Source organism: Hyperoodon ampullatus (assembly GCF_949752795.1).
Source record: "Hyperoodon ampullatus genome assembly, chromosome: 2".
Lineage (NCBI taxonomy): Eukaryota > Metazoa > Chordata > Mammalia > Artiodactyla > Ziphiidae > Hyperoodon > Hyperoodon ampullatus.
This window is the reverse complement of record NC_136915.1, coordinates 115,399,017-115,415,792: the sequence shown is the minus strand read 5'-3', so window position 1 is coordinate 115,415,792 and position 16,776 is coordinate 115,399,017. Positions and strand designations below refer to the sequence as shown.

Genomic DNA, 16,776 nt, shown 5'->3' with positions numbered 1-16,776 from the left:
CTGCCTTCTTCCAGTATTTCAGGAGGGTGAGCCTTTGCTATTTACGAAAAACATGGCCACATCTATTTTTTCAACAGTCCCATGACAGTTCCATCATCACTCTCATTTTATGGATGAAGAAACTGAGTCTTAGAGGAATTCAGTAAGTGACAGCTCTCTTGGATGCGCTGAGTAACTGAGACTCGCACCCCCTCGCAGGCCTGAATCCCCTGGCACCCCCTCCACAGGCTCAGTTCTGTGTATAATCTGCTTTTATCTGGGGTTCTGACCTTGCCTCACGGCCTCCTCCCCCTGAAAGCCACCATCGGATCGGATTCTCCGGGCATGGCTTTTCCTTTGGTTTCACTCTCCAGCATACCGGGGGCACAGGGACAAAGGCTGCCGTCGTTTCTCTGAACTCTAAGGGGTTAAGGCCTGGGTCCCGCCCCTTTTCCCGCCAGGCTGGCGGGAGTATGAATAGCCTCGCTCCCACTCCCGACTCTCAGTCGCTTCAGCTGCTCCTCGCCCCGCCCCATCATTGTCCCCATCCGTCTTCTTTACCCTTCCGTCCTAAAAGCTTTGAGAGCTGCTGGCTTCTCCCGGTGCTTCGCCTCTCTCCACCTTCGGTGGATCAGACGGGCAGGATGGAGGGCTGCCTGGGGGAGGAATCTTTTCAGATGTGGGAGCTCAACCGGCGCCTGGAGGCCTACCTGGCCCGGGTCAAGGCGCTAGAGGAGCAGAATGAGCTGCTCAGCGCGGAGCTCGGGGGTCTCCGGGCACAGGCCGGGGACGCCTCCTGGAGGGCCCGTGCCGACGACGAGCTGGCGGCCCTGCGGGCCCTCGTCGACCAGCGCTGGCGGGAGAAGCGCGCGGCCGAGGTGGCGCGCGACAACCTGGAAGAAGAGGTGGAGGGCGTGGCGAGCCGGTGCCAGCAGCTGCGGCTGGCCCGGGAGCGGGCCGCGGAGGAGACGGCCCGCAGCCGGCGCGCGGTCGAGGCCGAAAAGTGCGCCCAGGCCTGGCTGAGCACCCAGGCGGCGGAGCTGGAGCGCGAGCTGGAGGCTCTGCGCGCGGCGCACGAGGAGGAGCGCGCGGGCCTGAACGCTCAGGCTGTCTGCGCCCCCCGCGGCCCCGCTCCGCCCCGCGGGCCCCCCGTGCCGGCCCCCGAGGTTGAGGAGCTGGCGCGGCGGCTGGGCGAGGCGTGGCGCGGGGCAGTGCGCGGCTACCAGGAGCGCGTGGCGCACATGGAGACGTCGCTGGGCCAGGCCCGCGAGCGGCTGGGCCACGCGTTGCAGGGCGCCCGCGAGGGTCGCCTGGAGCTGCAGCAGCTCCAAGCGGAGCGCAGCGGCCTCCAGGAGCGCAGGGCCGCGCTGGAGCAGAGGTTGGAGGGCCGCTGGCAGGAGCGGCTGCGGGCTACCGAGCAGTTCCAGGTGAGGAAGCCTGGGGGCCTGGGCAAGACAAGGCTTCAGGAAGTCCCGTTGGGGATCAGAGACCTGGGAAAGGGAGTGGGAAGTGGGGGGTGTGGTGGCTGCAGATTCAGGGGCCACTTCTTAGAAAACCATGCCTGGTGCCACTGTCCTAGACTTTCACAACTCTGTCTAGTGTAGGGCTGGAATGATGGAGGTTCAGACCTCAAAGCACACCCCTTCGAAGGGCAGACAGGCACAAGACATTGCAGCAGCCTCCTCACTGTCTAAATGGCACCTTCGTACCCTGATGCCCCCTGGACCCCTCCCTAGGCCCTACTGTCGCTCAGAAGACGCTCAGAACTTTCCCTCTCAGTGCTGATCTGATGGTCTGGCCACTCAAGAGTCTCCAATTTCCCAGCCGCCCTCCTCCCCCTGACAGGAGAGGGTGAGGGGCCCTGGATGGGGGGCCACCAGCCCTTCTCTCCCTTGTCTGGGCTTTTCGGCTCCTGAGCACATTCCAGAGGCCTGGGACAGCTGCTCCCCCTCACACTGCGCAGATGTGACCAGCAGCTGAGAAAACAGCCTCCTGCCTGGGCCAGACAGAGGTCTCACCATGCTCCCCCCCCTTCAGAGGAGAAAGATTCCAGAACATGTGGGAAGTGGAGGGGATGGGGGCCTAGCATGGGGAGCAGGAGACAGTGACTGGGACCCGGGCTGTTTGGCTTCCAGTCCTGCAGTCTCCAGGCCTGGTGATTAATTGTTTTTCCTTCTGCTTCCACTTTTTTCCTTCTCCTCCTCTCTGTAAGCCATCTCCTCTCCTCCCTCACCTCCCCCTTCCTGTGGGAGCTGAATTCTGAGCAGCATGTGCTACCATTTAATCAGCATCCTCAGAGGAGGAGCCAGGCCGTGGGAGAGGGCTGAGAGGGGCCACTGTCCTCTTCTCGGGGGCTTCAGAAGGGGTTCTCTGGGCGGGAAGTGGGGTAGGGGAGGCAGGAATTCGCTCTGCAGAGAAGTTAGTCAGGGAGCAGAAGATGCTGCTGCAGCAGCCAAGGGGGATGCAGGTAAGTTAGCAGAAGGACCCCGTCACTTCACTGACTGCCTCTGGCTTGCTCTGCAGCTGTCCGTGGAGGCCCTGGAGCAGGAGAAACAGGGCCTACAGAGCCAGATCGCCCAGGTCCTGGAAGGTCGGCAGCAGCTGGCACACCTCAAGATGTCCCTCAGCCTGGAGGTGGCCACATACAGGTACAGGTTGACCCTGACCCATGCAGGTACACAGATGCACACATGCATGCAGGGGCAGACTCCTTGGCTGAAGGGGCCCAGAGCCACGGGTGGTGGAGGCTCTGCCACTGCTCGGTCCTGTGACTCTAGGCTGATCCCTTCCACACCACGATGTGTGCCACCTAAGCCCACCTGCTCTCTCGTGGGTTCAGGACCAGAGAAGCGTCCTGTGCCCAGGAGATCCCCCAAGGAGAGGTGATATAGCTGAGTGGGACAGCCTCAAAGGAGAGGGGTGGACACGTGTGGGTCATCCATATCCAGAACCTTACCCCAAGGGGCTGAAAAGCCCAGTCTCTGTGTGTGTGCTCACACAGAGAGGGTGATGTCCTTGAGCAGCCTCAGGAAGAAGGAATTGCAGGTGTGGGCTGGTGGCACTGACTTGCCACCTGACCTGGGCCTCAGTCTCCTTGTCGGGAGGATGGGAGATGGGCTGGGTGACAGCCAAGTTCCCTTCCATCCTGAATGTCCTGGGGCCTGGCTTCTCTCGAGCCTTAGTGCCCTTGGCCCTGCCCAGCCCTTCTACTGACCACATTCCCTGTTGGCTCAGGAAAGGTTGAGACCAAGGAAGTGCTGCTTCTCTGGCTCTGTGGCCTTGGGCAAACCCAGTTTCTGGGAAACCGGCCTGGTTAGCCAAGGATCCACTGATGAAGCCTGAGGAAGGGGCTTTGCTACTGTGAAGGGCTGCGTACCGCCACCCTGCAGTGTGGAGCCAGGGCTAGACAGGCTATGAGGACAGTGCCCCCAGAATCCACAGGCAAACAAAGGCAGGGGCCCTGGGACAGGTTAAGGAGGGGAGGGGAGGCAGTGCCCAGAGAGGGAAGGTCGGTGAGGATCTAGGGATGAAGAAGAGAGGGGCTCCACCTCCATGGGGCACAGAGCTCAGGGAGCATGATGCTGCATCGAGAAGGACAGAGGTGAGACCATAGAAAATACTAACCAGACTCAGAGATCATGAAGAAGAGCACAGAGGAGCTAGATGTTCAGGATAACTTGTTGAATTGATTGGTCCTCCCTCCCCCGCAATAGGTCCCCTCCTCCTCAGTCCCCATGGGGCACTAAGGCAGGGGCATGTACACGAAAACCTCCATTGCCCTGAAAGGCTTGGGATCCAGAGTACTTAGAGATCCCAAGATGAGGGCCTTGACCCCTAAATCAAACCACTGAGGGGAAAGGACTGCTGCAGGCTTAACCAGGGTTTTGAGGCATGAAAAGGATTTGGAGAGAGGGAGCTGAATTCATTGCCTTTTGTCTGTAACCAGCTCTGGGGGCCCTGGGGGAGAAGGAGGAGGGAGCCTATCCCATGGGAACGGCCTGAGAATTCCCACTTCCCCTGGGAAGCCCCCTTCTCAGACCCTCCAGATGGCAGTGTGGACAAAGGCAGCAATTAGCATGAGAATCGGCCCCCCACACGGAGGATGAGGTCATAGGCCTGGGGTTGGGAGGGGACTAGTGTAAGCAATGTGTGGGTGTGTGTGTACACTGTGTCAACGGTGTGGGAATCTGCTTGTGTGTCTGTGAGTCCAGCTGTGTGTCCCAAATAAGTGTGTGACTCTGTGTGACCAAGTGGGTGATATCTGTGGGATGTGACCATGTGATTTCATGTGCAGAGCCAAGTATGCGTGTGGCTTTTGTGTGATAGCGGTGAAAATGAAGAGGTAGCTTGCCAGGCCAGGGACGCGCATGCTCAGCTGTGACTTTTCCCCGGCTGGCTTGCCGACTGGCCGGTGGGCAGAGGGCTGACCCAGCTTTTCCTCTCTTGTCCCCAGAACCCTCCTAGAGGCAGAGAACTCCCGGCTGCAGACACCTGGCAGCGGTTCCAAGGCTTTCCTCAGCTTCCTGGGTAAGAGGAGGGGCCAAGGTCCCCCCAAAACTTTACCTTGCTTTCCTCTTCACACCCAGAACGATGCCTTTCCTGAAAAGCAGCAGTCTAAGTCTTGACGCCGTGGTCCCCCATGGCAGCGAGCATACTTTTAGCCCAGCCCATAAAAGGCAGGAGCAGGACACTCGTGCCAGAAGTGGTAGCTGCTCCCCTACCCCACCCCCACCCTGTATGTGCTGACACCGTTTCTTCTCCTCTACCTTTCCAGACCCTAAGCTGGAGCTGCATTTCCCTGGGACCCCAGAGGGCCGGCGTCTGGGACCTTTGCTTTCTGTCCTGAGCCCTACTCCCCTCTCCTCACCTTTGCCTGATACCCTTGAAACACCTGTGCCAGGCTTTCTGAAGAGCCAGGAACTCCTTCAGGCCCATGCCCCCACCTCGGCCAGCACCCCCATTCCGCCCACACCTCAGGCTCCCTGCCCTGCCACAGATGCCAAGATCAGAGCCCAGGGTGCCCCTCTCTCCCTGCCCCAGCCACAGATTGGGATGCAACAGGTTCCAGAAGCTGTGTGGGCTGAAGCCAAGGTGGCCATCCCTGCCAGCGTTCTGCCAGGACCAGAGGAGCCTGGGGGCAAGCAACAAGAGCCCAGTCCAGGCCAGTCCTCTGAAGATCATGCCTCCCTGGCTCCAGCCCTCAGCCCTGACCATCCCAGTTTAGAGGCCCAAAATGGAGAACCTGGTGGGTCTAGAGAGTCCAGCAGATTCCAGGAGGAAGGGGAAGGACAAATCTGGGGGCTGGCAGAGAAAGAAACAGCTGTAGAGGTCAAAGTAATAAGCAGCTTGCAGCAGGAAACATGGCAAGAAGAGGGGGATCAGGACATGAAAGAAATCCAAGACTCCCCGGGTCCTTTGGAAAAAGAAACTCTGAAGTCTCTGGAAGAGGAGATTCAAGAGCCACTGATTTCTCCGGAAAAACAGCGCCATGAGACAATGAGATCTCTAGAGAAGGAGAATCAGGAATCTCTGAGGTCTTTGGAAGAAGAGAACTTAGAAACACTAAAAACTCTAGAAAAGGAGAATCAGGAGTTATTGCAGTCTTTAGAAGGAAAGGAGATGGAGGTAATGAGACCTCTAGAAAAAGAGACTCTAGAACTACTTAAGCCTATAGGAAAAGAGGACCCACAGACATTGCAATCACTAGAAAAGGAGAGTCAAGAAGTAATGAGGTCTCTTCAAGGAAATGTAGAAGCATTTTTATATCCAGGAAAGGAAAATCAAGAATTAGTGAGGTTTCTAGAAGAGGAGAACTTTGAGTCATTGAGAGCTCTAGAAAAGGAAAGGCAAGAGCCACTGAGATGTCAAGAAGTAGAGAACCAGGAAACATTGAGACCCTTAGCAAAAGAGAATCAAGAGCCACTGAGATCTCTAGAAGAAGAAGACCAGGAGACATCAAGATCTCTAGGAAAAGAGAATCAGCCACTGAAGTCTCTAGAAAAAGAAGACCAGATGACATTGAGCCCTCTGGAAAAGGTGAAACCAGAGGCACTAAAGTCTCTTGGAGAAGACCAGGAGATAGTTAGACTTCTCGAAAAAGAGAATCAAGACTTATTAAGGTCCCTAAATGAAGAGAGTGTAGAGGCAGTGAGATCTTTAGAAACAGAGACTCTAGAACCACTAAAGCCTACAGAAGAAGAAAACCTGGAAACGTTGAAACCTCTAGAAAAGGAAAGTCAAGAACCACTGGGGTCTGTGGAAGGGAACCAAGACACATTGAGACCCCTAGAAAAGGAGACTCAGAAATCACTGAGCTCTCTGGGAGGGCAGAGTGTAGAGAATATGAGATCTCCAGAGGAGGTAGACAAGGGAAGTCAGAGGCATCTGGAAGAGGAAGAGAACGTGGAGACGGGAGAGAATCCAGAGCCACCGAGGTCCCTGGAGGAGGAAGGACAGGAGCTGCCACTCTCTGCACATCTGCAGAAGTGGGAAGATATGGTGCAGGGGGGTCAAGAACTGGATCAGGAAACGCCCACTGGGAGACCTGAAGTGGACAGTGAGGACGAGGCAGAGATGGAACCTAGGGAACGGGATAGCTTCGCTGGGAAGGGGGAGGCTGTAGACCAGGGGGAGCTGCAGCTGACAGCCACAGGCAAGGCCTGGAGCCCAGGTGGGGGGCAGCCAGGGAGCTCTGAACCCAAAGAGCAGAGGGTCTCAGCTGAGGGAGCCGGTGGGGTGGGAGGCACTGAGGGCCTCCAGGACCCTGAAGAGCGACCAGAGCAGGTGGGAACCCCGGGTCTCCCAGCTCCCCAGGGAGTGCCAGAGGTGATAGAGCCAGTGTTGGAAGGTGAAGATGTGGCCCCCAGGGATGGCCGAGCCTCCCCAGAGGTCACCTCGGGCTTAGAGACTGCAGGAGCGGAACAGGGACCGGAGCAGGAGGCGGTAGGGCTGGAGGACCCAGGCGGCCTGGCCAGAGAGGAGGTGATGGAGCCACCCCTGGGGAAGGAAGGTTTGGAGGCAAAGAGGGTGCAGGGCTTGGAAGGGCTCAGAAAGGAGCTGGAGGAGGCAGCTGCTCTGGAGCCAGAGCTCTCCACACTGCCCAGGAAGAGCAGAGACCCACTGGAGACTGCCAGGGGCTGGGAGGAGTCTGAGCCTGAAGCCCCTGAGGAAGCAGAGGAGATGTTCCCTGCTGAGACCTCGTGCTGCGATGGAAGTGATACCCCTCAACCCAGGCCCTTGAGCTCCGAGGGAGCAAAGGAGGATGCCAAAACAGTGCTGGGGCCCCCCAGCCCACGGCCCACTGAGTCCTGCTCACCCATCCCAATCCCTGAAGATGCCCCTGGGCCCCAGCCCCTGGCTGAGGGGAGCCAAGAGGCTAGCTGGGGGCTGGCAGGCAGGGCTGAGGTCCTGGGAAAGGTGGAGGGTGAGCAGGAGGATATGGGTTCTGGGGGAATCCCTGAAGGCCTCCAGGAGGAGGGGGAGGAGAGCAGAGAAGAGAGTGAGGCTGATGAGCTAGGGGAGACCCTTCCCGACTCCACTCCCCTGGGCCTCTACCTCGGGTCCCCTGCTTCCCCCAAGTGGGACCTGGCTGGAGAGCAGAGGTCCTCCCCTCAAGAGGAGACTGGAAAGGAAGGCTGGGGTCCTGCAGTCCTGGCCTCTGAGGGCCTTGGGGCCCATCCCTCAGAGGAGGAGGAGCGGGGAGATGAGGAGGAGGAACGTGGCCATGACTCTGAGCTGTCGGAAGAATTTGAGGACTTGGGGACTGAGGCTTCTCTTCTTCCTGGGGTCCCTGGGGAGGTGGCAGAACCTCTGGGCCAGGTGCCCCAGCTGCTACTGGAGCCTGCAGCCTGGGATCGGGATGGGGAATCTGATGGATTTGCAGATGAGGAAGAGAGTGGGGAGGAGGGAGAGGAAGAAGATGAAGAAGAGGGGAGGGAGCCAGGGGCAGGGCGGTGGGGGGCAGGGCCCTCTGTGGGCAGCCTCCCGGCCCTGAGTGGCCCTCAGAGAGGGAACCTCCTGGGGTCTGAGACCATGGATGTCAGTGTCCCCTGGGATGATGGCTTGAGGGGTGCGGCATCTGACGCCCCCATGACTGCCCTGGAGACTGAGTCCCAGGACAGCACGGAGGCCTCAGGATCAGAGGAAGAGTCTGATGCTATTCCCTTGGAGAGGGAGGGCCAAGTCCCTGGCCCTCTGGGGACCCTCAGTGGGGTGGAGGACACGGGCTTGGAGGTAGGGGACACCTTTGGTGTCAATGGTCAGGGCCCCAGCCTGAAGGAAGAGTTGGAGCATGTGAATGGGGGTGTGGTGAACGGGCTGGAGCAGTCTGAGGGAGTAAGACAGGGGAAACCGGGGCCCCCTGAGGGTGACCAAGGGAGCCCCTTGGAGGAGGAGGAGGAGGGGGGTGCCCTGAAGACCCCTTGGGCAGGGGCTCCTCTTCACCTGGGCCAAGGCCAGCTCCTGAAGTTCAATCAGCGAGAAGGAGATGGAGACTCCTGGTCCTCAGGGGAGGACTAGAGGAAGCGCACCCCCTCCTGCACTGAGGTCCTTGGCAGGGGGGTATCCCCAAGCCCCTCCCTGCTCGGAGGCAGCACCCTTAACTTATCTCTTGACCCATGGTTTCTGTCCGAGAGGCCTGGCTAGCCAGGTGAAATGGGTGTGGCAAAGGGACCTGTTCCAAGAATGCAGGCTCTGGGAATAGATCCCAGCCCCTTGGACCCTGCTAAAGGGGACATCCGGCCTGCACTGTTCCACGAGGCTGAAGCCAGCTGAATCTCTGTAGGACTAGGCCCCCCCTTTTCCTTGCACTCCCTTCCCTCCCCATCCCATCAGCTGGAAAAGGCCAGGGGCCCAGTGGCTCCTCCATGGGGAGGGGGCCGTGGTGGTCCATGCGCCAGGGCTCACCAGCTCTGCCCTTCTTCACTGCACCCTCATGGGATGTCTGGCTGGTGGCTAATGGGGGTAAGGGGGTGCTCCTATGTCCTGACCCCCCTATATGCCTGCCATGTTGTAGCCCCATCTGGCTTTTCCCTGCCTGAATAAAGCAATGCCTCCGCCTATAAAGTCTGGACTCTTCCTTCCTCAATTCAGGGGGGCCTCAGGGCTGACACAGAAGCAGAAGAGACTGGGGGAGGAAGCAGGAGATGCTAGTGTTAGGGAGGGGCTGCCTCCTGAGGAGAGGAGGACCTGGAAGGCCTCATGGGGGAGATTAGGCAGGCAGACGAAGGCCGCAGGCAGCAGTGCTGGAGACCTGGGGAGGGCTGGGGGTGCTGCCTGACCAGGGAAGGGGGGCCAGCCCCGGTGACCTTGGCGCCTGCAGAAGTCATGCCTGTTATCATCTCTGCCCACAGCGCTGATTACAGGGATTAAGCCTTGGGGCCACACTCACCCACGCATGTCCTCGCTGCTGGCCCCTCAGTGCCGCCAACATAATAAGCCCCCTCGCCTCCAAACCCAAACAATTGTATGGCCTTAGCGTCTCAGACTGGCTGGGTCAGAGCGGGGTAAGGGAAGAGGGAGGCCTAGTCTGTCTCAGTCTGGCTGTGTGGCCTCAGGTCAGCGTTTAACCTCTCTGAACCTCAGATTCAGCCACACAGCGAGGGATGCTGGGCCAGGTGACTCCGGGGCCTCCCAGGGCAGGGAGAGCAGGAGGAAGGCTAGGGAAAGCCGGAGGGCTACAGTTTAGATCTTCAGTAGGACTTCCCTTCCATGCTAAAGCAGGAGACAGAGAAGACAGGAAAGTGGAGGGGAGGCCCGTATAGACTGAAGCTGTCAGGGGTGAAACAAAAGAACGAGGGGGTGTGCTGATAACGGGTTAGATCGGGGGTCCACCCAGCCACACCTTCTTCCCAAGAGTACCCCCCTTCCCAGGAGTTCTCTGGGTCCCTGTGTAGGGCAGGGTGACACCAGGGGTTCCTGCATTAGGCGGGGCTTGAAGACCTTGAAGTCAGGATACCCAAATAGAAACCACTCCCCAGCTCAGCTCTGCAGGGAAGGAAGAGCTGGCGACACCTCTAAATATCCTGGGTGGGGGTGGGGCAGGGGCTGACAGACAAATGTTCCACGTCTGGGGACAGTCCCAAGGCCAGGGGCAGGCCCTTCCTTTCCTCGGGCCCAAGGCTGAGGGCTGGGGAAGATGAGAAGATGAAGTCTCAAGCCCTCTGACCTCAACTCATCCTCTGGACAAGGAGGGGTGGACAGGAGGCCCCCTGACAGAAACTCACTGTCTGTTTCTCTGCCCATGCCTTTGTCCTCCACCTAAGAGTCTTTGCATTAGGTACCCAGGCCCCCTCTTCTGCCCTTGGGGTCCAGGATGCTGGCAGCCCTCCTGGCAGCCTAAGCCTCCACGATCCTTCCTGTACTCACTGCTAACAAGGCCATGTCGGCTCCCGCCAGGCTGCCAGGCTGGGGGCCAGCACACTGGCATCTGGGCAAATAAGGCCCACTCCCTGCTCCTCTAATGGGACAGAGGAGACCTGTGCTTGATCTCCCCAGGCCCTCGGGCAACCCCGCCTGGACGAGGGACCAAGGACAGAGGCCAAGCCAAGCAGTCCTTCCTTGTGTCTGGTGCCCATCCTGCCCTCCACACCAAGATCCCTGGTCCCCTGCAGAATTACCCAAACTAGCCATTTCTGCCAACAGTCCCAAACAGGTGGAGGGACATCAGTCAGACAGAAGTGAAGACTTTCTAAAAGACGTATATGGTGGGTGGTGTGTTCTCTTTGGCAATGGTAGTCCATCCGTGCAAGAGAAATGAGGGTTGGACAGTAACAGGGACTGTCAGATGTTTACAGGGCATCTCCTATGCGCCATGGACCATGCAGGTGCTGGGAGTCCAAGGTTCCTGACCCCGAGAGCTCTACCTTCTAACCGAACAAGGGCTTCTGAGTGGAAATCATATTTGAAAACAGAGAAGGGCAGGAGGTTATGGGAGCATAGAGCAGGGGCCCCACCTGATCTGGGCTGGGGAAGGCTGGGAGGAGGAGGTCAGGGAAGGCTCCTGTAGCATGAGCAGGAGCTGACCCGCGTGGGGAAGAGGAGGGAGGAGGAGGGAGGAGGAGGGAAGAGGAGGGAGGAGGAGGGAAGAAGAGGGGGGAGGAGGGGGGAGGAGGAGGCGGAGGAAAGGATTCTAGTCAGAGGGAACAGCAGGTGCAAAATCCTGGGGCAGGAAGAGAAGTCTGGGCATTTGAGGAACAGAAAGTAGGCTTGTGTGGCCAAAAGGTGGAGAATGAGGGGTAAAACGTCCACAATAAGACTAAAAGGAGTTGGGGGCCAGTGGGCCAAGGCCTCGCCAGGCAGCCAAGAAATATGGATTTCGTCCTAAGGGAAATGAGGAGCTTTGAAGGGTTGTAAGTAGTGAGATGACATGACCAGGTTTGCATTTTAAATAGAACCTTCTGGCTGCTGTGTGAGAGTGGATTGGGGTAGGTAGGTGGGCTTTAGGGAGGCTACTGCAGTGGTCCAGGTGGGGGACAAGGGTGGCGGCGGGATGGAGAGGAGGCAGGTAAGGGAAGCACAGTCTCAGGCCTTGGTGACCCACTGTGGGAGATGGAGTGTGAGTGTGGCAGTAGGGGCAGCTCGGAGTCGGTGGTCCCATCTTCTGAGCTGGAGAATCCAGCAGGAAATTGTGACCTCTAGGAGGAGCTGCCCCGGGAGAGGGCGGGTTTGTGGAGCTCAGGAGAGAGGACCAGGCTGGAGAAGAAGATTGGAGGGGTCTGGGGGCCCAAGGGTGCTCAGTAAACACGGACTGAATACATGAATAAATGAATGAATGAACGACTGTGATGAGATCAGACAACAGGAAGCACTTGGGAGGGTGGAGTCCCGGGGGGAGGGAATGAGGAGGCAGCACCCGCCACGTCCCCCCCATCCCAGCATGAGGCAAGTGGGAGGTTATTCTGGGACCTCCTCTGGGTAAATATAGCCTCTGAACGGGGCGGGGGGGGTAGGGTGGGGGGGCTGGAGGTGACTTCCTCAGTTTGCTTGGGGCACTTCCTTATAAGGCTGTGCAGGCCGAGGCGCCTGGGAGGGTGAGGTCAGGGGCTGAGCTCTCCATTCAGCCCAGCCTGATGCTGTCCCTGTTGCTGCTGCTGCCGCCAGAGGCTCAGAGGAAATCAAAGGCCTTGGCTTTGGGTTCTGGCCAAGGAGCTCAGAGTGTGGCCTCTTAAAGGGCCCCCTCAGCCTCACGTCTATGCAGGAGCCCAGTCCAGGGCTGGGAGAGGGTGTTCTTCCAGGGTCCTCTCAGAAGGTGATGCTGGGGGCCTCGGTTTTCCCATCTGCACAATACTGCTCGGACTGGATCATTCCCTGCTGCTCCATGCAGCTAGGAGACGCTGCCGTCTAACCTGTATCCCTCCCACTGCAGGGTCTATGCTTCTTGCTCTGGCCTCTTGAGATCAAAGACTCAGAGTTCATTCATTGCTTCCAAAGGCCCTGGTCCCTCAGCTCCCCTAGTTTCCCCCTCTCAGCCCCTCCTTGGGGGACCAGCTGCTGCCACTTGACCCTGTGGTGTCACAGCTGCTGTCAGAAATGCCATCCTTGTCAGGCAGGGATGGAGGAATGTGATTTAATTTCAGCTGGAATGTGCCCTCTGGGGCTGCCCCTAGAAAGGGGAGGGAATGGAGACTAAGCCCACCTAAGCCCAAGAAACCCAAGAGGGCTCTGGGCTTGGCAACAGGCCCCTGGGTCCCTGTGAGGCCACCCCACCCCACAGGGGATGGTAAGTTCCAGGACAGTGCTACAGCAGGATGGATGGAAGTTAGACACGAGGGTCTTCCTAGGAGGTGGGAAAAGAGAAGGTGTCATGTGAATGCAGCTCCAGTAGATAAAGAAAAGACCCAGGGACCCGTTCCCGTGTCCTCAGGCCCACCTTAAAAAGACAAAGGAGAGTCTCAAGTGAGCCACCAGGGAAGGGACTTTTTAGCTCAGGGGCAGGAAGAGGGACAGAATGGCCTCAGGTGAGGGTCCACAGAGTCTGCGACCAGAAGCAGAGGAAACCACGGTCCTCTCCGTTTCCACTCTCATGATCCGAAGATCCCATATCCACGTCTCCATCCACCCTGGGGGCCCCTCTCCCCACTCTTTCTAATGCAGCACTGGCACGCCTAGATCATGTCTCTTCTCCAGCAATTCAGAAGCAGTAGACTCTGCCTCCCACACCCCACCCTTTTTCCCCAACCCCATTAATCCAGGGTCTCCAATGAGGACATCCCTCCTGTAACCTAACTCCTGTTTCTCATGCTGTTGCCTCCGGCCCCTCTTTCCCGAAGGGGCAGACCCTGGGCCCCAGAGTCCCAGGTCCTAAAGCCTCCTTCAGCCTTCTCCTCTTCCAGTCATAAGCTCCCCTTCCCCCAGCCTTTATTCACTCTCCCCGCCCCATGACTCAGCTGTGGCACCAGAAATAAACCGAGGCAGGTGCCAGGGGGCCACTGTCGAGGAAGCACCTCCCAGCAGCTGTGGGCTCAACTGCTGACAAGTGGAGCCCCAGGGTCCCAGGAGGGGTGGCTGGGAGATTTCAATTTTGGGGGTGGGGAGACGTCTCGCTGGCTCTGGCTCCCTCCTCCATCCTCCCTGCTAAGGAGAGACACCCCCTCCCTGTCAGCCTCACTCACCACTCACAGACCCACTCTCCTTCCTCGTCTCCCCCTTTTCACCTCTCTTCTGTCTTCCACTCTTCCACTTCCTTTCTTCCCTCCTCCCTGGCCCCTTCCCAGCTCCTGAATCCCTTGGTCTCTCCTGGATTCCCTCTCTTTCTATTCACCTCGTTTGCCAGGAAATTCTGTGTCAAAAGAGAACTTCACTTCACCTTGATGGGGATAAAGGCACAGACAGACATTCTTGCCAACGATACTAAGAATCCTTAGATGCCACTCGGGGTCCATAGAACATGGACCAGGGGTCTGTGGGCTGTTTCTCTTAAGGGCTCCAGTCCAAAGTGGTCAACCAATAGCCTTCCCTCTGTTAACAACTTCTAAAGACCAAGGAAGAATCATCAGGAAATAAACACAGAGGCCACAGGATCTACACACTCAGACGATTAACAGGAGTCTAGAGTCTTTCAGTGGGGAATTTCCTCACATTTTTCTTCCATTTTCCTCTTTTCTTTTCTCTCCTCTCCTTCCCAGTCCTTTTCTCCTGCTCTGTCCCTGAATCTTTCAGTTCTCCCTTCCCAGGAGGAAGAAGGCTGCTTTGCAGGAGGCAGACGGGAAGTTAGATCTCAGGAAGGACCTTTAGCCTGGGGAACAGAGGAACCTTTATACCGCTGGGAGGGACAGCACCTGGATCCTCACTCCAGGCAGGATCTGACTGCAGCCCCTAAGGAAAGCCCTCCCACCCTCGGGGGTCTGACAGGCTGAGCATTTTTGGAAGTCTTTGGGAGCTACTGTGTTGCAGAAGGCAGCCAGGACAATGGGGCCCTTTCTCTCCCTGCCCAGGAGACAGGCCCACAGACAGGCTAGGACAAAGGCTTCAGTGAGGTCAGGGCAGTGTGTGGGAGTTATGGGTGGGGGGGTGGGGAGTGGGGGAGGAATGGGGAGGTGGGATGGGGTAAGAGCAGCCTGGGAAAAGCTGGGGACCCTGGCAGGTGGAGGACCTCTGGAAGGCCCATCTCCCTGGGCTCTCAGGCCCCTTTTCAGTGCCCAAGCCCCTAACCCAAGCTGGGCCTCCTCTCTCCACATAGAGGGGGGGACCCCCATTTTAGATATGTGGGAAGGAGACTGGGAGCTTAACTATATACCCAGGGCACTCTGCTGTGTCCTGGAGGCAGAGGTAGATACAGCTGTGCCCCTACTCCAGCTGTCCAAAGAGATAGGGATGACACTCCATGAGGGGCCGATTCCCCCTATTCAGACCAAGAGAGGCCACACACACACACACTGGCCCAGGGGTTAGATTCTGTGCAGGGTGCTGAGTCATCACTGGACCAGCTTTCCCTTCCCCAGGAAGCCCAACAAAGCCAGGAGAAGGCTTCCGCTTCCGGCAGCCCTGCCCAAGCAGCTCAGCAGGTGTCAGGGGAACAGGGGGGATTCTAGTTCTTCTGGAACTCTCCTCATCCACAGATCAATGATGGTAGATCCCTGCCTACTGCTGCAGGGAGATTCAGTGAGAAAGCTGATGACAAGGCTGGGAAACCAAAGCCCCTTCCAGCTTACCACCAGAGTCTCTCCAGGAAATCCAACCTGCTACCTACACTCCATCTCTGTGAGGATATGTTTCTCAGACAACCTCCCTTAAGAACCCAAGGACAGGGCTTCCCTGGTGGCGCAGTGGTTAAGAAGCTGCCTGCCAATGCAGGGGACACGGGCTCAAACCCTGCTCCGGGAAGATCCCACATGCTGCGGAGCAACTATGCCCGTGTGCCACAACTACTGAGCCTGTGCTCTAGAGCCCGTGAGCCACAACTACTGAGCCCACGTGCCACAACTACTGAAGCCCGCGCACCTAGAGTCCATGCTCCACAAGAGAAGCCACCACAATGAGAAGCCCACGCACCGCAAGGAAGAGTAGCCCCCGCTCGCCGCAACTAGAGAAAGCCCGCGCACAATACAGACCCAATGCAACCAAAAATAAATAATAAATAATTTAATTTAAAAATTTTAAAAAAGAACCCAAGGACAGACACTGCCCTCTCCTCAGCCTTCTCTTCTTCAGACCCCACCTTCAAAGGCCCACTTTGGTCTTGATCCACTTACAATTCTAGCTTAATGCTCTGACATCCCTAAAAGTGCAATGAGTGGGCAATTGCAGGGTAATACAGGATAAAGTGGGGTTCTGCTCTGGCCCCAGGATCATCTTCTTCTTTGCAGCTGCTTAAGAAACAGTCCCACTCCCTAGCCATGCTAGGCTGTGTCATGTGGAGTGTGGGCCAGGCAGAAGGTGGGACAGGAGAGCCTGGGGCGAAGAGAGGAATGTGGTGGTTGGTGATTGGCTGGGAGCTGGGTCTGGGAGGTCAGTGTTGGTGTCTCAGAGACCAGCTGGTTTGGGGTTTACATACCTGGAGAAGGCCCAGGATGGGCCTGGGCAGGGATGGCCTGGGAGAGCCCCCAGCTCCCCCCAGCAATCACCTGTCTTTCTCTGTCCTGTCTCACTTGTCCGGGTCTCTTCACACTGCCCTCTCTAAGCTTTTTGCTCCTCTGGATCTCCCTATCCCTTAGTTTTATTAGGTTTTACTGACTTCTACAAAAAGAAGAACTGCCCATGTGCGTGAATGTGGTGTAACCGTGGGCACAAGCAGGTGTGTACACATGACAGTGTGCACACGTGTGTGCATGTGTGTGAACCAGTGTGGTTAAGTGTGAGGATCTGCAGCAGTAAGATTCACCCCCATCAAGAAGACAGCATGTTGACAAAACACTTTACCAGGAGGCACAAGAAGGCACAATTCAGTGACTGCGATGAGGTACACACACACACACACACACACACACACACACACACACACACATCCCGCGCGCGCGCAGCTGATCATTCTCTCTCCAGTATTCAGAGAGTGACCTCATCATCTCAATCTCCGCTGACTCACAGACCCCAGGGCCAGCTCAGCCTGGCCGGAAGTCCTACCTTCCTCCCGCCCCACAGGCCGCAACCCGCTTCCCTTCCCTGGGCTCCTCAGAAAGACAGACCCCAGCGCTCCCTGGCGGTGTCCTGGGACTCCTCCAGTTCGGCTCCACTCACGCACGCGCACACGGCACTCTCAGGCTGACGTGCCTGCAGCCGCAGCGCCCTCTGCTGACCACAGCCTACGGGCCTCACAGGTCGTTCCCCAGATCCCTGCCCGCGGCCGGGCTGCGGGTCTCTCCG

The 16,776-nt window shown here is 57.8% G+C and overlaps 1 protein-coding gene across 1 annotated transcript; it reads left to right on the top strand.

Moving 5' to 3' along the window:
* Positions 1-608: 608 nt before the first annotated feature.
* Positions 609-9,030, top strand: NES (nestin). Its single transcript, XM_079696600.1, has 4 exons — positions 609-1,406; positions 2,503-2,627; positions 4,433-4,506; positions 4,754-9,030. The coding sequence occupies exons 1-4, from the start codon at positions 624-626 to the stop codon at positions 8,494-8,496; spliced, it is 4,725 nt and encodes a 1,574-aa protein (XP_079552726.1). The 5' UTR covers positions 609-623; the 3' UTR covers positions 8,497-9,030.
* The last annotated feature ends 7,746 nt before the right edge of the window (positions 9,031-16,776 follow it).